This window comes from Gallus gallus, chromosome 2 (assembly GCF_016699485.2).
Source record: "Gallus gallus isolate bGalGal1 chromosome 2, bGalGal1.mat.broiler.GRCg7b, whole genome shotgun sequence".
In the NCBI taxonomy this organism is placed as follows: domain Eukaryota; kingdom Metazoa; phylum Chordata; class Aves; order Galliformes; family Phasianidae; genus Gallus; species Gallus gallus.
Genome location: NC_052533.1, coordinates 97,982,177 through 98,009,210, shown reverse-complemented (window position 1 = coordinate 98,009,210; position 27,034 = coordinate 97,982,177). Strand labels below are relative to the sequence as shown.

General features: G+C 42.8%; 2 protein-coding genes across 3 annotated transcripts in view; one reads left to right on the top strand and one right to left on the bottom strand.

Moving 5' to 3' along the window:
* On the bottom strand, window positions 1-11,283 carry LOC101751230. Its single transcript, XM_046938053.1, has 5 exons — window positions 11,019-11,283; window positions 9,312-9,372; window positions 2,244-2,305; window positions 908-975; window positions 1-205 (listed from the first exon to the last, which is right to left on the bottom strand). The coding sequence occupies exons 1-5, from the start codon at window positions 11,231-11,233 to the stop codon at window positions 192-194; spliced, it is 420 nt and encodes a 139-aa protein (XP_046794009.1). The 5' UTR covers window positions 11,234-11,283; the 3' UTR covers window positions 1-191.
* A 188-nt stretch (window positions 11,284-11,471) lies between these two features.
* Window positions 11,472-27,034, top strand: part of VAPA (VAMP associated protein A) — a 31,904-nt gene continuing 16,341 nt past the window's right edge. For both annotated transcript variants that reach the window (NM_001389455.2, NM_001080869.3), the window contains exon 1: window positions 11,472-11,599. In NM_001389455.2, coding sequence (NP_001376384.1) covers window positions 11,524-11,599 — 76 coding nt within the window. In that variant the 5' untranslated portion in view covers window positions 11,472-11,523. The remainder of the gene's footprint in view (window positions 11,600-27,034) is intronic.

Below are 27,034 nucleotides of genomic sequence, written 5' to 3'. Positions count from 1 at the left end.
CCGGTTTCTCTTCGCTTGTTTAATAGGGTTGAAATGTAGGTTAAGCACCTTACAGAAGAAATCCCTGCTTCTTGTCTCTTCAAAGAACCAGGCTGCTGTGCTGACAAATACAAGCTGGGAAGCTTCATAGCAGTTTAGCACGAAAGAGCAATGGATGCAGCCTGGGTAACACCGTGCATTTCAATCCCTTTTCAATCCAACAGCTCTGCAAAAAAAAAAAAAAAAAAACCAAAAAACCAAAAAAACAAATCATCAGCAGACAGAGAATCACTACCAACTATCCAAGTTACACTCTGTGTTCATCACTCCCTATGTGGTACAATTTTGCACTGTACATCTTTACCAAAAAAGCTTACAATGTGCTCTAGGAATCTCCTAAGGGCCCTCAGAAGGGATATTCAAAATAAATGCGTAGGTTTTCTGTGCTATTTCTTGAGACATTCGGGACTGGAAATAAGAATGCTTTCCTGGTGCCACTCCCTTCGGAGATACCATTTGTCCTCTGAGATTTGCCACACTCGTTCTCCATCCTCAGGGAAAATTTGCTTTCAAGGTGGCAACCTGAACTGCCTGTTGGCACCTGACCAGTTCTCCACCCCACCGTCATAGAACGGAAGGACAGAAGTCTTACCAGCAGCTGACGTTTCTAATGGAGGTGACTCTCTTTCTCAGCAGTATTGGATACATACTGCCGTACACCAATGTCTGCCTCTGATGTTGTGGGCCAACATGATAACATAGGAGGCATTACTTTTGGAGCAGCCCTTGTAGATAGTTTTTCCTTTTTAGAAGCCAGAATTTTTGAAGAGGAATTAGTCTTCTTGAAATGAGAACAAAGCCAGAATGTCACGTTGGCAATAAAATAGCGAAGAAGAAAGAAGGAGGAAACAACATAATGATGCCCTACCCTGGAAGATACTCTTGGAGGTTGGTAACAACCCCACTGAGGTGACAGACGAGGAACAAAAGAGATATCTGAAACGGAAATTTGATGTAAAAGGGTTATCACATCATAAATGGTCAAAGTGCATATACACGCATTTCATGGCACAGCCTCATTAACACCATCATTACTTAGGAACCCGGGCCCACAAACGAGCGTAAACAAATACAAGATGAAGAGTGCCTCAGGTGGCTAAAGACTCCACCTGTGAAAAATAAGACTTTATCTGTGTGTGTACCTGAACGTACAGAGTACAAAGCCCATTGCATAAAAGATGACGCCCATTCACGTAGTCTGTGACAGGTCAGCAAGTAGGAGCCTTGGACTAATGACTTTGGTGAACACGCTGCCGTGCACTTATATAGCCATTCTCCCTACATGGCTTAGCTTTCCAGGGAGCTAGATTTCAGCTAAAAGATGTCTTGGCATGATGGGTTGTTTTGTAAGAAAAGGGCAAATCATTCCAGAGAAGGCTACAGAAGAAAGGGCAAGGTGGTAAGAAACATGCCCAGGTAGATTTGCATTGAGTGATTTAAACACAACAGTTCTTCGTGTTCTTCAGTACCTGCTGCTGGGAGTATAAAGGCTATATAATAACAAAGCATCCATCACTGGAATATAAAATGGAGGATTATTTTGTTTTACTTTTCCCAGGAGGGAACTGATGCCTTAGAAAATCCACCAGACTTGAGTCATCAAGTTATCTTGATGTCAGCAGGCATTCCTTTCAGACACCGCACCTCATCTTGCTGCAAATCACACAGGGCCCCGAGTGGTGACCGGATTAGAAAGAGAGCATCCGTCTGAGAAGCCTGTTTCACACCACGGCAGTGACAGGGAGATGAGGATGTCCGGGAGCTACGGGTTTCAGAGCTCCAGGAAAGTGGTTACCGTGCAGTTTGGCAAGATGACTCAGCACGTGTCTCTGGTAGTGAGGGAGAGCCTGGTGTTATTCAGGCTGCCTCCTGACAGGTCTGCTTTTGAAGAACGCCTGATTTTTCGGTGAAGCAGTGCCAGAATTCCCGTGAGAGGCTCCCAGTTGTCAGGATGTTTGAGGAAAGACATTGTGCTCCCTGACGTTTTAAACCAGCGCTGGAAATTGTCCTTCCTCTTAGCAGGGCCTCCAAGGCATAGCAACTAAATCCTGGAAGTCAGATAATTACGATGCACATTTTAAGGCAGCCACAGGCAAGTAATTAGAATTTGGGAATATGTGCCTGCCTCCTGGTATCTTTGGGTCATACTAGAAATGTAGGCAAGTTGTGTTTGGAGCCAAGTAGCTATCTGGTGTTATACATACCCATGCTGTAGAAAGTGTGCGATGAGGCGATGCAGGAATTTTCTCTCAAACGTTATCCTCACCTGCAAGTTTAAGCAGAACTGTTACTGTGACGGCACAGGATGTCCATTACTTTGTCATTTTACATACTTTTGTACTCAGCACTGGTTGATGAAGCCTGAGATTTTGACCGATTATGGTGCAGCGCAAACTGTTACTTTTCTCCCAGTAAGGTGAATGCCTCCAATTTATGCAGCTGTTCTCTCTTGAACTGCCCTCCTTCTATGAGGCCTCTGAGTAGAAGCGGTTCCAAGTCAGCACTCTGAGGCTCTGAGGACTGAGGTTGGTGTGTATGCTAACTCAGGCCTCCGTGGTGACCCCATCACTTCCTTCAGAGCTGGCCTCGGTGTTGTCACATACAAGAGCTTCGGGGGCATTTTGGTGCATTTCTATGTTTTCCTGTGAGCGAACTGCAGACCTTCCACTTCCTCATGATGTCGCCTGTAATCTGCAGATGACGAAATGTTGGAGAGTCTTGCATTTTATTAGCTACTCAAGCTGTGTGAGGGTAATACAGACAGTAAAACTGAAAATGGGCCAACGTCCTGATTAAGCTCAGCTTGGGTAAACTCTACCGTTCTACCAGTTTCTAGGAAAGTAGTCAGACGTTGTTGTGATCATCCCATCAAATGAACTGCTTCTACTTGGGTTTAAGGATGCATCCGTCTATGTTATCCAGACTGAGACAGATCTGAAGTCTGCTTAGTTGCAGCATCATGGCCAGAAGCCCGCAGTCCCTCAGTCTTTTATAAAGAAAAGTTACTGGAATCTGTTAAAACTGGCTCAAGTGAGTTGTTTTGAATTCTCTATCCAATTTCTCCTCTAAAAAAGCAGAAACTGTAAGATTTGAAACCTCATTTCACTTCTGAATAAATACAGAGGAAAAAAAAAGGGGGGGAGAAACACGTGCGATGTCACTGACACACACAGGCTCTCCCAACCTCATGACCTAAAGCTTTCAGGGAAGAGTCTAATTCTCAGATTAAAAATAGGGCTTGGTAAAAATGTAACGATTCAATTCCTTGTTCTACTGCCCATCGAAACCATCCTGAGGATGCCTCCTAAAACGTGCTGAAGATTAAATGCCAGCCTAGGAAACTCAGCTTTAGATAGGAAAGTTGCCTACGGAGTGATCTTGGCTTAGCCACACCCAAAATGGAACATCCCACATCTTAACTTACTTAAAAGTTTCATTAATGATGCATAAGCCAAAATCCAGCTCAGCTCTTTTCCTCACAACTGTATTGTCTCTGAGTAGCTAACAAGAGCCAAACACAGTAATTTCTTTTTTTGCCTCTAATGTGAGTGAAACCTAGATATGCACCTCGGGAATAGTTTCTGGATAAGAAAGCAGAGTTTTTACTAAGCTACTTTGAAAAGCTTGATTTTCTCTGTTACAATAATGAATTGATATGAATTTCTCTGTCACTGTACGTGTTAGAGAACGTTCATCAGTGAAAGCAAAACACAGTTAAATATTCGGGGCTGAATGCTCCCAGGAGCATTGCAAAAACTGGTGGAGATGCTCTTTGAGCCATTCATATTCATTCTGAACAAATCCTGGTGCAAAAGGGAAATGGATAAAAAGTGAACGTGGTGCACTGCAAAGAATAAACACAACGGGTTCTGATCATAGCAAGCATGACATAAACCCTGGGCAAAATAATGTCAAGACAGACATGGGAAGCAAATGGGTATTAATTCACAGACAAAAGCATATGTAATGTTAATCGATACATTTTATATCTAAAATAGGTGCTTTCAAACTGCAAGAGATGAGACTAAAATGCAGTTGCTTAAGGTAGATGCATTGATTTAAAGCATGGATCACTTTAAGGTATTTGGTGTAGCTCTGCATGACAGTCTGGTTAAAAAAAAACAAACAGCACTATGCAAAATCAATTTACCTGCATCACATGCCCTCAGAACCAATTAGCAGCTATATCAGCATGTTTCTACTCTCTTCTAATGGGTTATTAACGGCTTCAAAGGAGCCATTGCCATTCAATGTCTTTATCAGTGATCTGGAAGGAAACATAACATCTTTGCTGCTAACTTGGCAAATGACACAAAAATTGCTGGAAATGGAAAGAAAACAACGATAAGAACAAAACAACATAAAGACTGTTCTTCAGATCTTAAGCTGTCAGTCAGTATTTAAAAATACCATGAGTCTCCATGTGGATGAGATGCTACTCCCTATCCGCTGGTGGCGGGACTTGCATCTCTTTGAAGCCTCTGGTGCTGGCCCAGTGGATGAATGGACACTATAGATACTCATTTTCCTTATTTCTATTTGCCTTACTCGGGGAAGGAAAAAAGCAAGGAACGAAGAGGCCTTTTCCAACCTTAATGATTCTGTGATACTGTGAAAATGCTCTATTTCCTTTCCACCTCTGCAAACTGTTCCTACCCGGGTTTCAGTGATGCACTGATGTAACAGAACAAAGGCTGAAAGACACGTTCCCGTCTGTGTGGTGTATCAATTGCATATTGCAACCAAACAGCTTCTCGTGGGTATCATTTTTACAATTAAGCCATAAATAATTCAGTATTTGGCAGTGAAAGATGCCATCAATAATATTAGGCAGACTTTTTACCCCTGGAATGCAAAGTAAGTAAATCTTTCAGGTAGAATGCTCAAGCTTGTGTGCAGATACAGAAGATATTTGCAACAGACTGGAATGGGGACATGATTCTAGAAACTTTGCATCTTTACTTCTAGATGTAATGAATTAATCAAGAGCAAAGATCTTTCGTTTGTGTATTAACCATGTGTTAGTAACCTTAGCTTCCGGCATCTGTTCCAAGAGTGCTGTGAGCCCTTGTCTGCTTCAACAGGAGTGGGAAAGAGAAGGCATTTCCAGGGGCTGGGTGAAGCCCATGAAGGCAGAGCAGCCACAGATGCCCACACGAGCCGTGATGCTGCAAAGCTGCAAACCCTTAAGTGTATGCATTTGAGAATTCCTCTGGATTTCAGTGGATGCAAACATGTGCAACTGCAGAAGCAGAGCTTTTGCTGGCATAAGTGCTTGTGATTTAGTTGATCTTCTAGAGCTGAGTAACATCTTTACGCAGTTTGGTAACAGGCTACAGGGGAGCAGATCCTTCCCCGCCAGTTACTATGCAAGCAATTGAATCCACCGACAGCCTGAATTTTAACATCTCCCTTTCTTTTCCTCTGCCCAATTTAAGGCTCCCTGCTAATTTGACCTTAGAGCAGAGACAAACATTTAATTCTCACATCTGTGATATCTATGTATTTTTCAAGTGTGGTTAACGTAGCTTTTTGCTGTTTCCTTCTGTCTTAATTGACGTAAAAATAGCTGTCTAAAATATTCTTCGAGAAAAGCTGCTAAACTTTCCCCAGAGATCTTCTTCTTGTCTTTGTCTTCAGTCATCTCTACTCAGTTCTGCATAAAAATAAAGTACTGGTTGTTCAGCATGTGTTTACTTTCTCTTGTAACCATTGCAAACTAATGTACCCTGGGAAAAGGAGTTGGATTCCTCTCATTTGCAAATGCCATTAACAGAATTGTCGACCAAATTCCATACTCAACTCCAAATTACACACTCAATTAGGGCCTGATCCAATGCTTATAAAGGCACTGGAAGAATTCCACCTGATTTTAATGGACCATGGCTCAGACCTTGGGGAATGTACGATTCCACTGCAGATGATCGCTTTAATCTCTGAGCACACCGGAATTTATATGAAGAGAGAATCATAGCATTGAAAAGGACTTCAGAGGTCACATCTCAAGGCAAGATCAGATCGATCTATGCCTCCCAACAGACATCTAACCTGTTCTCGGAGGTCACTGACTGGGACTCCATGGATTGCCCCTCCAGGCAGCTAACAATTCTTACCATTAAAAAGTTCTTTGCTCCATTCAACACCCATGACTTCCTGCCCTAACCAAAGAAAGGGATAGCAGACTATTTTCTTCCTCTTTGCATTAGCTTCTAATGTATCTGAAAACTATTATCACTGCATGACTCAGTTATGTCTTCCTTTGGCAAAACAACCTCAGTTTTTTGATCTGTTCTTACGCTTCAGTCTGCCTGCTTTCTGGACCTCAGCCATTACCGGTGCTCTCTTCTGGCCTCCCTTCAGTTCACAGAATCACAGAATTGTTGGGGTTGGGAGGGACCTCTGGAGGTCACCCAGCCCAACTCGCTGCTGAAGCAGGCTCCCCAGAGCAGGTTGCAGAGGAAGGTGTCCAGGTGGGTCTTGAATATCCCCAAAGAAGGAGACTTCACAGCCTCTCTGGGCAGCCCGTTCCAGTCACTCCACATCTTTCCTGAAGGACAGTGCCCAAAACTGAACACAGCACTTCAGTGTTTAGTAGAGGGAAATTGTGTGTCGTGCACAGTCTCAGTACAATGCTTGTCTTATGCACATCAGTACATTATTAGCTCATATTTACCTCGTGACCCATTAGAACAGAACCTGGGCACAATCTGAAGATGTAACTTGAGGGCTTCTTGGGGTCTCCCGAGAGACGCAGAATTAGCATCTCTGAGCTGCTGTGTGTATTAACAGAGTAAATGAAAGGTGGAATTTGGATCCTTATTGCCAGATGAGTTCTCAGAACAGACTGAGAAACACCATGGTTAAGAATACCAAAGTGGAAAAGAAATGCACTGACCACAGGACACTGTCATGCTGTTTCTGCAGGATTTCTTCTCAGACTGAAACTGTAATTTAATACAGTTTTACTCCTGGTAAAAAGAGAGCTTTAGCTATGTACTTAGATCTATATGCTTATCTACGCATCTTTTATTTTTGGCTACTTTTCACCATAGAGTTTGTGCATTTTTAGGACTGCAACATCAGCAAACAACCACCAACACACATTCTACATTTTGCATATTCACTGTCTCATTACATCGCGAATGCATGTGGACTTTAAGAACCAACTCTTGAAAACAATATTCAAACATCTATTTCCCCAGCAACTTTGTCCTTTACCAAAGGACTAATGGTCCTTAGCACATTTAAAATTGGCTCAGGACTCATTCAGTTCTTTAGATGGTACTTCCAACTGCGAAGGCAAAATACCATTTTTATCTTGTTCCTACACGAGTAAACAATCAAAGCATTTTCGTGTTACGACATTCATACAACAATTTTCACCACAGCAATGTATCAGAATGCTGTTATGTGTTATTAGCTTTTCTCCACTTGCATATTCAGTACACATCATATGTTTTTATAATGACCTCATTCGGTAGAGAAATACACTGTAGTCGAACAAACTTGATGATACTCAGTTCAGATCTACTTTTCTAGCCTGTGGTAACATTTGAGTAGTGCCATAAATCTTCAGAAAGGCATGGATTGTAATTTCACCTATGATTTACAATATAACAAGTAGGCCTCAAATTATATATGGAACTCATTAGCTGCTAAGCAAATTATGACCACAGCCTGCTGTAATCTAAGTGTATGCTATGAATAGTTTTGTGTTTCAGAAGACAAATTGCAGCACCAAGAGGCCAGGTATTTCCTTAAAGAGAAATTAAAACAGACTTTCAGCCATATAGCTTTACTTTGCAATATTCATTGACTTGGCAGTGCAGGATACATATGTTACTTCGGTGAGTGAGCCTGAGGTTTTTCCATTAACATGACAAGTAATGTGGCACTTGGTTACTTTTTCTGACAATCTTAATAACACGAAGGAATTGCAAAGCAAGTCATGATATTATTTTATTGCAAGACATTTTCAAGTTCAGAGTTGGCGGGACTGAATAAACTACCTGAATAATAAACAGTGGAAAAAACTATTATGAAACCGAGCCTACATCGATACTTCTCAGGTATAAAGAAAGCTCATTTAATATTTAATAGCAAACAGCTCTGAAAAATGTCAAGCAATCTCCAAACTGAGATATTATAATAATAATGATGCTGCTGAATTCACAGTATGAATAAACATTAAGACCTACAAACACACAGGACAAACGTTAACCTCAGATTAAGCAAATGTTAGCTGCCTGCAAGCAGTGATAAAGATACTAGAGCTGCTTCTGGAATGACATCTCACTGAAACTGGTGAGAGGTTTGCTATTGACTGCAAGAGAGCCAAAATTTCATTCCTGAACTGTGCGATGAGGTGTTCAAGTGAAATGACTCAGATGTTGGAGAAGGTTGCCAGATACTGCAGATCAACAGCACAGGTTTTGTTTAATATAAAAAATAGCATTAACTTAGGTGAAATAAAAGCTTTAGATTAGAAATTATATTAAATGCAACAAAACAGATGAATGCCTTATTAAGCTTGAAAATGTGTTCTAACAACAACAACTACATTAAAGAAAAAAACCAAACATGTTCGTGCATTATTATCATTAATGCACTCATTTAGTGTTTATGTACTAACTTGGCCATTACCATAAAACACAGACCAGCCAGATTCATGCACTGAGCCAGGCTACCCAGGAGGCTGTGAAACCTCTGTCCTGGGAGGTTTTAACGATCTCACAGGATAAAACCCTCAGCTACCTGGCCTGAATTCAGTTCTGACCCTGCTTTGAGCCAGAAACTGAACTACAGCCCTCCTGAGTCCTTTCCAGCCTGTGATGCTGCGATGCTCTTCACAGGGGCAACAGTGTGCTTGAGGCCACGGCTTACCGTTCATTAACTGCCTAATAAGGTGTTTCTTATATAAAAGATGTATAAAAGACTTAGAAAAGCAAAGGTATTTTTGTCCTCTAAATTCACATAGAGGAAGCTTCTCTTGAATTTGCACTTCTTTCTATTATTTTATAGCCCATTAAAAAGAGAAAGGAGAACCTTTGGAGGTATTTAGAATTTTGCAGCAGCTCCTCATGTCTCACTTATTTGAAAAATGAGACCCAGAAATTCTTCAGGTATATAATTACCACATAATTCTGGAGCTGAACTATTGCTTCAGAGAAGCATACACTCTGGCTTAATCTTTGGTGGGTTCATGAACAGAAATGGAGAAAGCACGGAGGTTATAGAGTAAGTGCTCACAATAACAGAAGAAGAAAAACTACCTTGATATTAAAAAACACTCTGTTTTCCTTCTGGAGTCCAAAGGTAAGAATAAATAATGCACTGTAAATAAACAAAAGGCAGCAATTTCCAGTGTTGCTTTAGAGGTATCATAAAATAAGTATGTAGCAGGAAAACTACAGCCAGTTTTCACAGATATGCCACTGAACTCCACCTACTGAAGCCAATTCCAATTACGTATTAGTATGCCAAAGTGCTTTTCTACAGCACTTCTCACATTTCTTCTTCAGTCACTGATGATATTCAAGCTCATATTGGTATTTGCTCTTGGCAAGAGGGGTATTGAGAAAAGTGCTGAAGGAACGATGTGTGCAGGCCTGGTGCAGAGGCAAACAGCTGAAATAGAGAGTGAAGGCCCTGCTGAAGCCCAGGCAGAGACCGTACCCAAATTGCTCAGATGGCCTCCCCTAAGTAATGGCCTCAAAGCTCTTTCTTTCACCAAGGAAATGATGCAACCCATAACTTTTACTGATGAATGTGAAGGTAAAGCATTCAAGTTTAGTGGCCTTAAGATGCACTGGGGAGGTTTGGGTTGGATATTAGGAAAATTTTACCTCAGAAAGAGTGGTGAGGCAGTGGCACAGGCTGCCCAGGGAGCTGGTGGAGTCACTGTCCCTGGAGGTGTTCAAGAACGGTGTGGGTATGGTACTGAGGGATGTGGTTGGTGGGTACGGTAGGGGTGGGTTCACAATTGGAATAGATGGTCTTAGTGGTCTATTCCAACCTCAATGACTCAATGATTCTAAGTTATTTCAATTGATTCATTATTGGGACATATTTTTCAAGTGGGTTTTTATGTTTCCATACACGTTCTTAGCACACCTACACCATATTGCCAGAGAAGAAAAATAAACAAGATTTTAGTCATTCTGACATCAGTTCCATCACCTGTACTCCAATCTTGCATGATCACAAACTTAATTATAAATCCTAGGGCCAGATTTTTAAAAAGTTAGTGGTGGGGATCAGAATCACTAAATTTCAGATGGATTTGGCTATCTGTTTTTTCTCTTTCAAAACACCCGAGAATGTACCATCCACTTGAAAATACAGTATTAATGGAAAGGTCCATGATACAAACACTGACAGAAAGTGGAAGAAAGAAGGATGGTGAACATCTCTCACTCTGTTCTACTATTAGAGACTGGATTTGGCAAGAGCTCAATGTCTCTTGCAATAGAGTCCCTAAGCCTTCAACCAAATAAAAGCTTCCCATTTCAGGGTGGCTTTTTGTGGTGTTCGAGGGTATGCTTTGCCCACTCTGGAGGTGAAACTCTTCACCTCAGGGCAGCCTCTCAAAGCGCTGGAGCTGCCTTAGTGCAGGATGGCAGCCATCCCAGGGCAGGCGCGAGTGCCTGTTGGGAATGAGGAGTTAGTCCTTGAATCTCAAAGCTTGTCTGTGCGGATCCTGGGCTCAGGTTGGAGCTGTCACCAACCCTGGGCATTTCCACACTCTTTGCCCAATTTGCCCTTTCGTCTCTCCAAATGGCACCACCCAGGCCTATCACCCCACTCACCCTCCCTCCGACAGGTTTAATGAAACTAGACTGAGACGCCAGGAAGGGCACGAAGCCACACTACTCCAGCCTGCCTCTGGGTTCGGGATAGCGACGAGCCTTGCGAGGTGCCCCGCTCCCTCCTCAGCGCCCACCCAGGCACTGAGAAAGACTACAACGCCCAGCATGCACCTCGGCTGCCCGCCTGCCGCGCTGCCTCCCTCCCGCCGCGAGGCATGCTGGGAGCTGTAGTTCCTCCCGCGGCGCAAGCGCACCACTCCCACAGCCTCTTCCCGGGGTGCGGAGGAGCCGCTTCTTCCCGCTCGGCTCTGGCGCGAGGCGGTCGTGAGGGCTGTCAACCGGCGGTGGGGGAGCGAGCGAGTGAGCGAGCAAGCAAGCGGGCGCATGCGCACAGCAGGCCCGGCGACTGCCGCCTCCGCCGCTGTCGCCACCGCCCTCGTGCCCGCCGAGGGACGGCGTTGTCCGGGGCCGCTGAGCCGCTGGTGTGAGGTGGGAAGCGAGCGGCGCCGGGGCTGCAGAGCGGCTCGCACCCGCCGCGAGGCATAGCGAGAAGCACCGCCGCCCCCCGGGCTCCTCGTCCCGCCCCTCCTTCTCTTCCTCCTCCTCCTTTTCCTCCTCCTCCCCCTCCTCCTCCCACCCTCCCCCTCTCCTCCTCCCGCCGTAGCGAGCGAGCGAGATGGCGGCCGCCGGGGCTCTGGCGAAGCACGAGCAGATCCTGGTGCTCGATCCGCCTACCGACCTCAAATTCAAAGGTGAGGGGCAGCGGGGCGCGAGGCAGGCGGGGAGGGGGATGTCCCCCTTCCCCCGGCCGTCGCGGGGAGCCTCACCCCGCTCCGCGCCGCGGGGCCGGGCCCTGCCCGTCCGGGTCCCTCGAGGAGGCCGCCGGCGCCGGGGTGGGGGCGGCGGCGGCGGCGGCGGGGGGGGGGCGCCGCCGAGGCGGGGAGCGGGCTCGGCCGCCGCCATCTTGCGATCCCGCGGAGGCTCCGGCGCGTCCGCGGCCCCGGCAGCGCCGCGGCCCGGCCCCCGGCGGGCACCGCGCCCGCTCTGCCGGCGGCGCGGCTCCGACCGCCCCCTGCCATGCGTGCGTCCCCGCAGCGGGGTGCCGGGCAGCGGCTCTCCTGTCATCTCCGCCGGCGCTGTCCGCCGCAGGTAGGGGCGGGCAGGAGGTCCCCGGGATGAGGTGGCTTCGGGCACGTCACGTTTGGGATGTTTCAGCCCATCGGGTGCGCTGCTGTCAGAAGGGGCTGCGGTCGGCGCTGTTGGCGCACGGGGTGTTATCCCCTCCTCACCAATCACGAATGGGATAGTCGTGGAAAGGGAGGCTCCTGCAGAGTGATCCTTGAAAGGTGTATGTGTTAAAAAGAACCGAACGCAACAGCAGCAAAGGCAAACGTGCTAGAATAAGGAGGTCTCGCTCATACGCTCTGCTTATATCTTACCTTTTGTGACTGGTGCTGGCACACGCACTTGTATAATCCTGTAAGTACTGTTTTGTTTTTATTAGGCTCATTTTTCATTGTTTAAGGGGGATAGAGCATCCTCCCCTGTCCACGTAAGGATTTGAACAACTAGAGCAGGTTGATGCTCATATCAGAGACAAACACTGCATTTTCCCCAGACGCCTTAGGCTGGCCAGGCTCCTGGCAATAAGACTGAAGTCTGCTTTATCAAAGGGGCTCTTCTCAAGCTTTACCTGTTTTGGAGATCCATCAAATCAATCCAGAAAAACCCCAGTTCTGTTGTATCACGCATCTTAACTTCCTGATAGCTGCACTTTTTAAATTGCACATCCAAAGGTACAGCCAAAACCACAGTGGGAACTTATTTTTCCCCCCACTTCTGTATTGTGTTAGAACGTCTGCACCCAGGTTTCAGTGCTCTGCACTCATGCAAGAGCAGGTTGCAGGAAGCTGCATTGAAGCTCTTGCATCTTGCGTTGTCTTCAGGCTGGAAGCGAGCCACGTTTGCGTGGTTTGGAGCAGTGTTGGTGACGAGGAACACAGTAAGTACGAGATGTAGAAATGGTCAGAATGAAGGCATTGTCAGACAGTAATCAGTGTTGTCATGTGTGTTTACAAAACGTGTTCAGTAGGCATAAAGTTTGGTTTCAGGCTCATGCATATAGTAGGAAAATGTTGAGCAGACTGAGCAAACCCGAAGTCTGAAGCATAATGGAACTGCAGTGGGACACCATGGCAAGCACTCTCTATTACTGTATTATTACTGTAATACACCACAGCAAGAGCTACCTACTTAAAGAGCACGCAGTGCTTTCACAGTAAATATTTTCCAACTGCTTATTGTTCTGAGGCCTTCAGAAAGGTCTGTGGGCCACAGACAGTCATTCAGTTCTGAAGTGTTGCACGGAAGAGTATGGTATTGGCTGAAGAGAATACCAAGTATTATCTTTTGAGAAATGGTTGGTTACTAAGAGAGTGCATGACTCAGAATTTCTAAGTGTAACTTAGATGAAGGAAAATCATATGATCATTTAAAAAAGAGAAAAAGAGAATAATAATTCTTTTTTTCAGTGTAGTTGGTTATTCAGAGTTGTTTACTGGGACTGTTATCCAGTATTGGTGTTATTGTCCTAATGCTGTTGAAGTGTGTGTGTGACAGAAATCCAGTTTATGTCCAGCCATCAGAAAAGAACAAATAGCTCAGTAGGTTTTCTTGCCTCATAGAATGACTTGTAGTGAATTTGCTGACCTTAAGGGTAGCAGTGAAATGTGTTAGATGGCCCTCTTGCAAACAAGGACTTAAATTAAAGAGTAGGTAGTACTTATGTGAGGAACGCTTAACAACAGCTTAAAATTCAGCATTGTCTGATGAAGCTGTTGTTGGTCGCTGCTCAGACAGTGAAACCATGTGCTGAATTTTATCCCACGCCTTTCAAAAGGAGTCTGTGAACTTGTCCCATGGTGGTTAGCACACTGTGTTTGCTTTGGTGTCAGAAAGATTAGAATGCTGTTCTTGTAGTACCTGGCATTCCTAGCGAGCCATTGATAGCGTGTTGGTGTTGGGCGATTCCCTCTGCTGCTGTGAGAGCTGCATTTCTTCGGCTTGTGGGGCCATCCGGGGATACCTGAGGGGAATCACAAGGCAAATAAATGTATTTTGGAGTGTTGTGCAAACGTGTCAAGGGGAAAAAAATGTTCTTAAAAGGACTGAAACTAAGACACAGTAGATTTTGTATGATTTTGCTTTCAGAGACTCAGTAGAGAGAGCTGAGAATTTGACTCACAGCCCTTGTATCCATGTCTTCAGCCACACTGCACCTACAGGTTAGCTTTCTGCTATGTTTTAGCCTAATGCATTTAGTGTAGCTTTTCAAAGCTGAAGTTTGGGTTTGATTAGGACCGGACAGAGAGAATTGGACCGCGTTCCACCTTTCAAATCAACTACTTGGTGTTTCTCATCTTCTGTCTCTTCTTAGGGTCCTTTCACATGACTCATGTATGCAGTCGTGGTCTGTAGCTGTAGTTTAAGGAAGATTATGATAATTTGGAATTGGTTCCTTATGGGTAAATACTTTTTGTTTTTAATCTTTTTTAGCTGCTTAGCGGTTGTGCAGTGAAGTGGCAGCACTTGAAGTTTTCAAGTCAAAGCTTTCTAGTTTTGTGGTGGAAACTCAGCTGGTTTTCCTTAAATCAAAGGAGTCAGTGATGTAATTGCATGTAACTTGCATTTAGGTTGTTCTTGGAAGATGGTCCTTTTTAAAAAACATTCTCCAGATCTTTACATCAGTCATAAGACCTGCTTTTGCAACGTGTAATTGAAAATCAAGACTCGCTGATTTGATGAGCCTTGGAAGATTAGCAGGCAGTATTCAGAATTTGTATTTCGCGTGCTTCAGAGATGTCTGACGAGCAGTCCTGTCAGATGCTATAAGGATGTATGAATAGCCTACGTGGACATCCCTTATGGAAGTTGTTGCTTACAAGCGTGTGAAATCCAGCTATGCCACCTTTGTAAATGTCTCAAAAGAGAGACACGTTTCCATTTCTTCTAGTTTTATTGAGGCCAGAAATGAACGGGCGAGTAAGCAGCCTAAAATCAACTTCTATGAATGTCACCACGCAGTAAAATACTCACTTCTGTGGTTTGAGTTACTGGAAGAGATCTGTAGAAGATGATGCTTAATTTCCCATTATTAATCTGATTCACACTCTAGAATTGTTAGCGTATTAAAATTGCCTATCAGCTGGCGTAGATTCAAACAACTCTTTCCAGGTAAGGCAAACAGCAGTTCAACTGAATATCACAGCTCCATCTGAAATGCAGGTTTCCCTTTAAATAACACCAAACTAATGCTGTTGATTATTTTGTAATCATTACCCTGCTGTTGGTCACAGCGAGAAGCCACAGGGTGTGTGTTGCTGCAAGTTGTGAAGGTGGAACTGAAAGGTAAAAATAGCTCTATGTTAAATCTATCCCCTGCCCTCAAAGATCTGCTGTCAGAATTGGCCCAGGGCGTCGTTGGAGTGCAGGATTTGAACTCCTTAACCGTGATCTTGCTGCCTTATTTGTGTGTGTCTGGCTCAGATCACGTTTTAAGCCTATTTTCACTCTATTCAAAGGACCAGTGCATTCGTGACGTCCCAGCTTTCTAAGAGAGGTGCATTTAAAAAAGGAAAAAAAAAAAAAAAAAAGAGAAAAGGTTGGAATGTCAGTTTCTGATGTCTTCATTCCAGAACATTTCTGGAACTAAACAGTGAGATAGAATGAATATTCAGCAAGTGGTCTCTGACTTTCCTTTTAAATCCAAAAAGATTTCCTGGTGTTGTTTAATCATCTCGTGTTTCTCTCCATTGTTTTCTGACTCAAATGCAGTATCTGTTAGTATTTTTTCTCAAGTTGAGTAGAAATGAAACTTAAGACACGGAGTGGTTAGTGGGGATGTGTTGAGGAAGAGAAGGGAAGAGATTTTTTTGTTCTGTATTTTACCAGTTGTTGCTTAAGAGTTGGTTCACGTTTAGGTTTCTACCACAGTGTTAAGACTGCCTGATGAGCAGGGTCCAGGTGAGGCCAAGTGTACTGTAAGTGTTGGATGAAATTCAGTAGTGGAATTGTTTCATACAGTGAAAGAAGAACGCTGCAGTACAGATTGGGATGTTCTGTCCTTCCCCTTCAGTTCATAGGACTCAGTATTGCATCTTCAGTAAAGTGAGAGCCACTACGCAGGCATGACCAGCTTATACTTGTAGTGCAGCCATCGGTATAAAACCTTCACCATTTCATTGTTGTATGAAGTGCCCACTCGTTCTGCTTGCTGATAGCTCAAGTAAGTGTTCTAAATCACTACAATATGTCAGTATTATAAAAACACTGTACTGCATCTGAATGTTGTACCGTTGCTTAAGGCCTAGTTGAAGAATAGAATGTTACCTTGAACAGGAGAAGGTGTTTTATGCATCACTTAATAGAGCTGGATATGTAGTGCACCAACTCTGCTGTGATACTGCGAGTTGCTCCTGCTTTGTCTTGGCTGTGGTTTGTGAGTGCGTTCTACTTTCTGACCAAGTTTGTCTCTGGAAGAAGTCTGTCACACAGGTCTTTGTTACATACTTAGCTTACGAGCCATTAATTTGAGTTGGAAATGCCTGCTAGAGAGAACTTATTATATGTAGGATGGAAAAAAATGACTGAATAATTAGATAAGTGTTGTATTTCCCTCTGTAATGTCGTTAAATTGTAAGGCTTTTATTGTCAGATGAGCCAAATAGGTCTATGTGAGCTAATTGCTTAAAAGAAACCAAACCAGTAAAATGACTAATAAGGTAATTTATGAAGAAGTATTGTTGAAAATAAAAATGCAGAAGCACAATTTAGAGCCCCAGTCACTTTATTTTCCTTTGGGTAGTAAGTTTTTATCTGATGCGTAGTGATCGTGGCCTCCTGCCCTTCAGTATGATGTTGAATAGTGTAGATGTATTTAATTGCTTTGAAAATATTGGGCAATGCAGATGTCATGTTTTGTGTTACAGTTTTAAGGTATTTAGAAACATGTGGTTATGTGAATTGAATTAAAAGAAATATTTTTGATTTTTTTTTTTTCATGAGAAGAAAGTCTTGATAGCTCAGACACTTTGCTAAAGATTACTACTTCTCTGAAAGGGCAGTCAGGCACTGGAATGGGCTGCCCAGAGAGGTGGTGGAGTCACCGAGCCTGGAGGTGTTCAAAGAGCGTTTGGATGTTGTGTTGAGGGACATGGTTCAGTGAGAACCATTGGTGATGGGTGGATGGTTGGACTGGGTGATCCTGTGGGTCTTTTCCAACCTTGGTGATTCTGTGATTCTCTTACCGTGCTGTAGGACTTCAGGTACTTGCTTTTTAATAATACAAAGAAGGAAGAAAAGGAGAAATAGTAGCTTGCCTGAATTTTTAAGCGATAGTCACTTCAGTCACTCCTATGTTTGTCAAAATGCGATTTCACTCGGAGTAATGTTTAATGTGACTCTTCTGTGCTTGCGTAGATCTTACCTAAACAGTATGCGAAGCCTTGGAGGAAAGAATAATTAAAGACTGAGGGTAAATGGAACATGGAACAAAATGCAGCATGAGTGCCCTGCGTACAGTGCCACTGTGGTGTATGGCCCCCTGCCTGCTCTCTGCCTCTCCTTTGGTCTCTTCTGTGTGCCCCCTCCACAGATAAATGCTGACCTGACCCTTGGATTTAGAGTTGTCAAATGACTTCATACAGAGGTATCTGCAAAACCAGTACCTGCGGGTGAAGAAGCCTGGTGGGCAAGCACTAAGATGGAGAAGGAACAAGCTATAAAATAAATCACAGGGCAAATGTTGGACTCTTAGAAATATCTTTATTGTGCTTCCAAAGGATGGATCGTTTCACGTTAGAACTTGGCTTAGTATCTTCAGTATGTTCCCTTGTGACCTTGGTGTGAATGGGATTGTGCTTGTGGAGCTCGCTGGTGTTGTGAGGTTAGGACAGTGGATGAGTGATAAAACTGTGCCTTTGGTGTGTGCCAGTAATAGAGCTGATGCTTTGATGCTTTCTCATTTTAGTTGGAAGCGATGAAGGAGTAAGACTAGATACTAATACATAGTCATAGGCTTATTATGGGCATGGCAGGTCACCAAAACAGGCAGAAATGAGGCTGTGGTGATGTCCTAAGTTAGTTTTTTTTTTTTAAATACATTCCTGGCAACGTCTTTTCGGGGTTAATAAACCTAACTGGGGATGGTAGAAGGAAAAGTTACTAATGTCAACAAAGTAGAATAGCATGGCTTGTTTGTCTTAGTAAAATGATGACTGAAAGGGGATCTGATTACTATCTATAACAGAATAAATAGGCTCTGGGGGAATGACTGTATAGGCTAAAGGGTAGGGTTGCTACAAAAATGAATTGGCATCAAGTGGCTATGAGTGTGTTTAGATCATCAGAGACAATCTGAATTTGAAATCTGAATGTGTCAGTCTGAACTAACTTTCTAAAAGGAGTGATGTGGAAATTGGAGTAGATGGCCATCAAAAGTCCCTTCCGACTCAAATGAATGTGTGATTCTGTATGCAGCGTTGTGTTCAGTGTTTTTTCTTCTTTTTAAGAAGAGATGTTTGGAAAATAAAGAATTGTACACGTAGGAGTAACTGCTGCATATGCAAAGTAAACAGCTATTAGAATCCATAGGACGTAATTGAAAATGGTCACTAAGCCTCGTAGACCCAGTGAAAATAAAAATGGTTTGGGTTTTGATTTAGGACGTGTATGAGACGTTTGGTCATTTCCCTGTAGGGAAGTGAGGGCTGTTAGGGCTCGCATTAGAACTACTACTTCTGGAGAAGTAAGCTGCCTCCTGGAGAGAGCAGTTGCATTAGCTCAGCTTACTTCTGAGAAGGGAAGGCAGGGAGGGAATGGAGCTCGTGATCCTGTCAGAGAGGGAGTGGTGACCAAGCAAACTGTAAAGCAGATGTTTGTTTTCCAGATTAACTGTGGGATGTGCCGTACTCAGCTTCCAGAGATTTGAGAGCTGGAGTCCTGTGCTTCTGGAGGTGCTGCAGTGCTAGCTGTGTGTGTCCCTAGAAGATAATGATGTCTGATACATAAGCTTGCTTAGATGGGCTCTGCATAGTGTACCACTTGCAGGAGTTGGATGTCATTAGCATGAAATTCATTTATTTTTAAAGTTACCCTGTGTTCTGCTCACAAAGGAGTGAAGACTTTTCTGACAGGTTCTCTTGACAATACCAGGCAGAGTATTTGCAGGTAGGTCAACAGTCACATACAGAAAGAAGAGTTAAACTCACCCCACTGGTGAAGAGGCTCTCTGGCCATGTAGTACCCCTCAAGAAGCAGCCTTGGCCCAAGAGCTGCTCTCCCTTCATTGGCTGCCCTTACATGAGCCCAGCATGGCTCTGCCCTGGCCCCACCCTTTCCGGGCATTCAGGGAGCACAGATACAAACAATGTGCCTGTGCTCACTGGGCAAGCCACACCCCTTCACCAGGTTCTCCATCACCAGCTCAAGACCTGACCTGACAGTTCCCCTACACCTTGTAAGGCTGTTGGGATGCTGCTTACAAGGAAACTGGTGAAAATCAGAAGGGTTCTGGTGTTCTGTTTAATGTTCGACCTCTGATGTCCAGTTCTTTTGGACACACACTGGGAAAAGCACACAGCTTTGGGGTTGGATCTTCAAGGAAATGGGTCTTTGCACAGAATGCTGCATGCTATTGCAGCTGTCAGCTGAGATAATTAGGCACATCCTGATTACTGCTTTATAGCTTGGAGAGTATCTGGAATGTTGCAATTCAGATCAGACAGGTGCATCCAATTGGAAGTTTTATAGCTGATCTGCTGTATTCTCGAATATTTTAAACAGCAGATCTGGGCTTTTCAGCATCACTAAAACCTGTTATAAACGATAGGAGGTTAAAATATTAAAAAAAAAAATACAAGAAAAATACAGGAGGAAGTTATTTATTTAAGTAGTTCTGTTCAAATCTGCTAATATTCTTTGAAGTCTAAGAGCCTGTAATTACCAAATTAATTAGTTATCCTGCCTCCTCCAAGTAAAGAACAGTTGCACCAGCAGGAAGAGTTTCTGTCATAGCCCTTACACCGTATTAACCACTTACTCAGTGTGTACTGAAAGAGCACTTCTATGTCGTTTTGGTTGTTAAGGACTTTGGGCATCATTTGCTGTCTAAAATACTCACAGTGATCAGTAGTAAAATATTTCTACTGCTGTTATTTCGACAGAGAGAGTGCTTTGGGATGAATAATGCTTTGTTGTTAAATTCTTAAGTCTTTATCCTAGTAGAATTAAGAGCTACCAATTTTAGTATGCTTAGTGTGTATTTGGCAAGATAACAGGATAACCAGAGAGCTAAATTCCAAGCAGAGAATTCACAATAATGGAGGGTTAAGATGAACTTTCCTTTATCACTAATAACGTGGCATTCCTTCAGTAATGGTGCTCTTTCAATAGGAAAAATGTAAAAAAAATAGCCATGTGAGTGCTAGATTTTGGGGCTTAAAGTAAATAATAGCATTAATATCTTTGGATGAAGTTATTGCGTGTTCTGCCATGTTATTAATAGCGCTTGTTGTTGAAACTAAAGAAACCTTTGTCCATATTTAACCTCAGGACAATCTCCTGTTAGTCTGTGTTTTACCCAGTATATAAAGTAGATAATGTTCTGTTTATCAGAATTCATGGAAATCATCTGTGGCTGCACTTTACCCTTGAGACAGATGCTTATTGTGTTTTTCCTGTGGTTCTTGGCCACTAACATGCCAGGAGCAAGCTGGAGTAAATATGAAATTCTGACCCAGAGAGAAAATATAAAGGAAAAAAAGAGTTTGTTTTATCTGGCTTGAAATGCTGCTGTACTGTATTCTTCTCTTTTCTGCATTGGATGAGAGTCAAAAGGTTTCAGCTCTCGTTTCTCTTAGGCCAGCCCTCAGTAAAAGCATGCAGGTCAGCATCTGTACAAGCACAGCTCTCAAGCCGTATAGCTGCATATGGGCTGTCCTTGCCCCTTTGACTGAGGAAAAACAAACCCTTTTAGGATTAAAAATGGGCATTGTCTCAGCTTTTTGTAAGAAAAATGCTCGGTGAATAGACTATCAGTGTGGATGCTGACAGTGTGTCGTTGTGAGTAGTGTGGATAAAAATCTGATGTTTCCCATGATAAACAGGGCTAGCCTAGAGCAAGCCTTCTGGAGCTGTGCATGTCGAGGCCTATTAGATTTCTTGTTAAGATTTTTTTTGCATTATGACATCTATGTGCAAATTGATGGTGAAATTAAGAGCTATTTCTCAAGTGCTAGGATGGAATAAGAAGAAAGATTCTGTATTATTGCTCTAATATATGGTTAAATACCTGAGAGCAATGACTGTTTGTGGGTATTAATCTTGGAACTTCATCTACTGATTATTCCTGATCATTCAGACTTACAGTGTTGAAGTATCAGGTCATGAAGTATAAGCTATTGTGCTTTGTAGACCACGACTATTTCTAACATAGGTCATCTGGCAGCTGCAGTATTTCTTTGAAATATCCTACAAACTCAGCTCAATAACGATGTTTTTGATATTTCAAGAGAAAGGTGAGTGATATTCATTGGCAGTGGCTGTTATGGGTTCTGTTTAGATTATTTTTTACAAAGATTTGAATATGAATGGCTTAAAACCAGTTGATAGAAATAACATTCTTCTTGTTCTTTTTTTTATTTGTGCCAACTGTGTCACCTATTTTTTTTCCCCAAGAAGTATTATAAAATTAAATTCAAAGCAATTAAGTGCTTCCAATCTTGTCTGTATTTTAAGATCAGTGAGGTTATCTATTAGAGTAGTTTGAATCACTGGTAAACACTGGTCTTCCACTTGTAGGCATCTTAGCTTTGTTTTTTTCAATATTGAATGATGTTTGCTTGCCAGTAACATGCAGGTTGCAGCTTAATGCTGGCAGTTTATTTTTCTTTAATTTTTAAAAATTAATAAATGTATTTCCGTAGTGTAAGGTGAAATAGAAATATTTCAAAGGGTTTTTAAAAATAATTGGATAAACTCAGGAGGAAAAATCCGAAGGTAATCATGGCAGCACTATTCTTGGTAGGGTACACTGAAAGAAAGCTGGAGTCTCTGGCTGTAAGAAGCTTGTAGAATGAATTCCAGGCCCTTTGTGAAATAACTCTGGCTTTTAACTTTGCTACCTATTTCGATCAGTATTCATATTTAGGAAAACAGCTGACGTATCACAGTGGCTGCTTCCTCCTGCTTAAAAAGAAAACAAACGACTTAATATGTAATCTCCTTGATTTCTGTTGGTGCATCGCACGCAATATCAGTGCATTATAAATATGGCATACTTGATAATATATCCAACCCATTCTTTTAAAAGAGCTTTTTTTGTTGCTCTGATGCAGCTCTACTTTTTAAAAGGGCAGCAAATCTCTGGAAATACTTCTGGTTTTCATATTTATCTCAGGTGTAGGAGCACATGTTTACTGATCATTTGGTAAACTCCTTAACATCCAGGATCATCTTCTAGCTCACGACCATTCCAACAAACACAACATTGGACAAGAGCATACAGAGGGTGGAAACGAGGGGCTGAGACTTGAGAGGAATCCGTTGTTGTTGTCCAAGCCCACAGAGATTAGGTTAGGAAAGTTAAAGCCCAGATGGAGTTGAATTTGGGCAGGGATGTCAAGGCCAGCAAGAAGGACTTCTGTAATTACATTGCTGATAAAAGGGAAGTATGTGCCTACTGCTGAAGGAGATGTGGGACCTGGTTACATAGGACATGCAGAAGGCCAAGTGCTTAACACCTTCTTTGCCTCAGTCTTCATTAGCAACACTGGACTTCTGGAATCCCATGTCCCATAGACCAAGGAGAAAATCTGGAACAAGGAGGAAACATCTGTGGTTGTAGAAGGTCAGGTCAGGCAATACTTAAGCTAACTGGACGTACGTAAGTCTGTGGGCCCAGATGGAATGCACCCATGGGTGAGTGCTGAGGGAGCTGGCGGGGCATTATTGAGGCCACTCTTTATAATCCTTAATTGAGGTGGTGATTGAGAGAAGTGCTGGAAGACTGGAGGAATGCAAATGTCACTCCTGTTTCAAGAAGGGCAAGAAGGAGGACCCGGGGACTACAGGCCAGTCAGCCTCACCTTCATCCCTGGGAAGGTAATAGAACGGCTAATCCTAGAAAGCATTTCTAGGCATGTGAAGGGCACGGGAATCATCTGGACTAGTCAGCATGGATTCACCATGGGGAAGTCAGGCTTGATGAAGCTTCTGTGATGAAGTGGCTGGCCTGATAGATGAGGAGAGAACAGTAGGTACTTTCTGCCTGGACATTCATTGAGGATTTTGACACCACTTTTCATGAGATCCTTATAGAAAAGATCTTGATGAGTGGGTCTGGATGAGCAGACTGGGAAGTGGATAAGAAAGAGGCTGAGCGGGTGGACCCAGAGAGTAGTGGTCAGTGATGCGAAATCTTGCTGGAAGAGAGTAACTCGTGGTGTACCACAGGGGTCAGCACTGGCTTTGGTCCCATTTAACCACTGCATTAATGATCTGGATCATAGAGCACAGTGCACCCTCTGTAAGTTTGCAGATGACGCAAAACTCTGAGGAGTGACTGATAGACCAGGGAATTGTGCTGCCATCCAGTGGGACCTGGTCATGCTGGAGAAATGGGCAGGTAGGAACCTCGTAAAGTTCAATGAGGAGAATTGCTGTGTTGCACAGCTTTGCAGGATAGGAGCTGGGGGTCCTGGTGGGCATCAAGTTGAGCGTGAGTCTTCAGTGTGCTCTTGTGACAAAGAAGACTTGTGGCTGCATCAGGAAAAGTATTGACTTCAGCTCCTTTCTCATGCATTAGTACTGAAGACATCAAGCGCAGCAAATTATTTTTCTTTGCCAGCCCAACCTGACTTTATTATACGCAGAACAAAATTATGCTGCCTGAGCTTGTTTTGGAAGAGATACCTTGAAGTCTTCTGTGTATATTGAACGCTCCCAGATTTTGAAATGCAATGAAGCAGCTGTGGAAAAACACCATCCCACTTAGAGCACGTCATAGAAAGAATTTTTGAACTTAATACTGCAACTTACCCACTTTTAAGGAGCTTGGAACCTTTTTGCTGGTTTGTGTACTTTCTTATGTATACTTGTATTTCTTTGGATATGATGATATATCACTTTAATGTGCCGGTTTACTGCTTAAATAAACTTCAGTTCCATGTGTGAGATGAAGTACCTTTGGTGTGGAGTCAGCCTGGATGGTAGCTTTTTGAAGTTCAGTGTCTTAAAGAGAACGATCTACTTGCATTTAAGCTGTTTCATATAAACTACTGTCCAGTGCTTTGACAATGCATACCCGTTTTTGTAGAACTCTATGAGATAGCAGCTGTGATTTTATACGGTGATGAATTTACTGTATTTTGGAGGTGATGCTCTGTGATGGGGTCTTTGTATATGTTATGGATAAGTCTTCTGATTTTGAATTGAACATCTAATAATCAAACCTGTCCCCTTCTTAAAAAATGCTTTCAGTTCATTTGCTCTGTACTGTTAACGAGTAGACGCCGGCTGTAATCACTCACTTTCCCCATAGGTATCATGAACTGAGGAGGTTCCTTTCAGCTCTTCCTTCATACTCTAGAAAGGCATATTCATGTCATAATTTTCTCCCTTATGTTTGACTTGGCTGGGCAGAAGGAGGGCTGGGTGCTCAGAAGACCTGAATTTAAAGAGAAAATATGACAACACTGATCCCAAAAGACCTTTGTACAGATCCGACTCGTCCAGCAATACATCATCTTTAGGTTCTACTGCAGTGTAACTGGCAAGGTTGTGGCAAAGCCAGGAAACTTGGGACTGCGTTTCAGCAGTGGAAGCTGGCTCTGCAGAATCTGTGTCATTTCTTCCCGCTTGCTACTTGCTGTAGTCCAAGATATGTGGTTGCCAGAGGCAACCTCGGCATTAACGTTGCTGCGGCTGCACAGTTAAGATTGCTGGAATGGAAATTCAGTGTATCGTGTTTTTGGAGATCTCTAGTTTCTCTTGAGTGTAGGCAGTGTCTGTCATTCCTTTCTAAGGCCATTTTAAGTCGAAAAGACAGGAAAAATCTTGGCATGAGTCGTCACTGCACCTTTCACAGCAGTTGGAATAACCTGGCACTCTCACAGTTTTTATTCTGGAAAGATGCTGTAACTGGTGCCTTGGCTGCATACTGCCAAATGGGTTTCTTAACTCCCTGTTCCCTTTGAAATAACTCTGATTCCCAGGAGCTGTTAGATTGAAATTATAGGTTTAAAAAGCACTGCTGTCTTGTCATCGTACGTCACAGTTATATCAGTATATGTTGAAGATCTTATTCTGGAAACCCTCATTGCAGATCCCAGAGTCCATTCTTTTAACGTCCCCAGTTCTTCTCCTCTCTGTTCTCTTGCTATTCTCAAGGGACTGTCATGATTTAAGCTGTTGTGCTTGGGCTGCTAGTGTCAACCAGTCACTTGTTTTCCCGTTCCCAACATCAGTGGTATGCATGTTTGTCTGATTGGAAACTCCTGAATCCTCTTCTGCTGTCGCATGGTTTCTTATTTGTAGGATATGCCATTCTAATTTAGAATATGGTGCTCCTCAGAATGCTATTAGATTTTTTTTTTCTGACTTATCATCCTTGTGTCAGGAAGGTCTACACATACGCCTCTGCTGAAGATCACTGCTGTCACTAAACTAAATAGCTGGGTGCTGCAGGAACACAGAAAGTTGGTTTTATTTTGTTCTTGTTTTCTGTTTCTACAGCAGTTCCTTATGAGCTGTTTGTTATATCTGATGGTTTCGAGTCTGGAGAGGTTTCATATAGCTTTTGTAGAACTTGTCTAGATTACAATTAACAATCCATCAAAACGAAAGAGGGCAAAAAAACCTAACAGAAAAAAGCCAAGCCGAGTTCGAGGTGTTGTATGCTGCAGGGCACTGCAGAGGTACTGTCTGCATGGCTATAAATAAATCTGAGAATTATGTCCTTAATAATGTTTATATAGCTCAAAAAAGAAATGGTTGGTCTGAGTGTATCACCAGTCTCAGAGGATTATTCAGATACCTGCTCCTACTTCAGCTTGTGCTCTGGGTTATGGAAGTTATTTTTAGATGAGGCTCTGTAAGCAAATGCAACTGGATCCTGCTAGAGCCGTCAAGGGGCAAGTGGCAAGAAACTTTGAAGTCATTCTGTAAACCTTCCTCATGGGTCCTATGCCAAGTTTGAGTGGATTAAGAGGGTGATTATTTTCCTCTACCATAAAAAGCCAGGCTAGAAGTGAATTTTTCAGACAAGTAATACCAATTAGGTCCTATTTGCTCAGAAAAAAAAGTCTTGGATTTTAACTGGTTTGTGTGTGTTTTCAATTATGGCTCACTATTCTGGTTCTCAGACCCAGTCCTAGTCTTCATTGATTTGCATCCCGTTGTTTTATATCAAGGCTGTGTTGAGTGCTCTTTCAAAATCAAGGATTTGGACTGAAAGAAGGTTATGGAAGTCAATCTTTGGTCAGATAGTGAGCCCTCCAGTGTAATAATGTGCTTGCTAGTCTTAGTACCACTTCCTTCAGAGAAGTCCTTAGGCCTCTGAGGAATACTGTGTCTGAAAGAGAATCGATGTATTTTACCTTGTACAATTGGTGGTTTTGTTGTACCTTACAACATGTATAAAAATGTGTATTTTTAATCCTATACAATAGAAGGCTTTCTTAAAATGGAGTAATAGTTGTTGCAATTTCAGCAATGGTGAAATAACTCCCTTTTGTAGTGATTACATTTGTAATTTCTAAAGAATAGTCAGGAGGCTTCTTGAAAGTTAAGGTGCACATGAAATAATATTGAATAAATTTCATGTTCATTTGGAATTCCATTTTCTAAGTTGCATTCCTTTAGTGTCTGTGCATTCATGCTTTCAGATGATGGGCACCGCTCAGAACAGTGAACCTTTCTTGCTGTTACTGTGTGGCACCAAATGGAGGTGATCTCTTCTGGAAGAAGAGTTTTTACAACTTAATATTGAAATTATGCTGCTGTTGTGCAATCCGATCATAAACCATCATTCCTATCTTGATGGTTTAACACAGCCAATATACTGCATCAGATAGGTGAATCTGGCAATTAGTTTCTTTTCTGTGAATTTTGTTAGAGTGTATGAATAAATA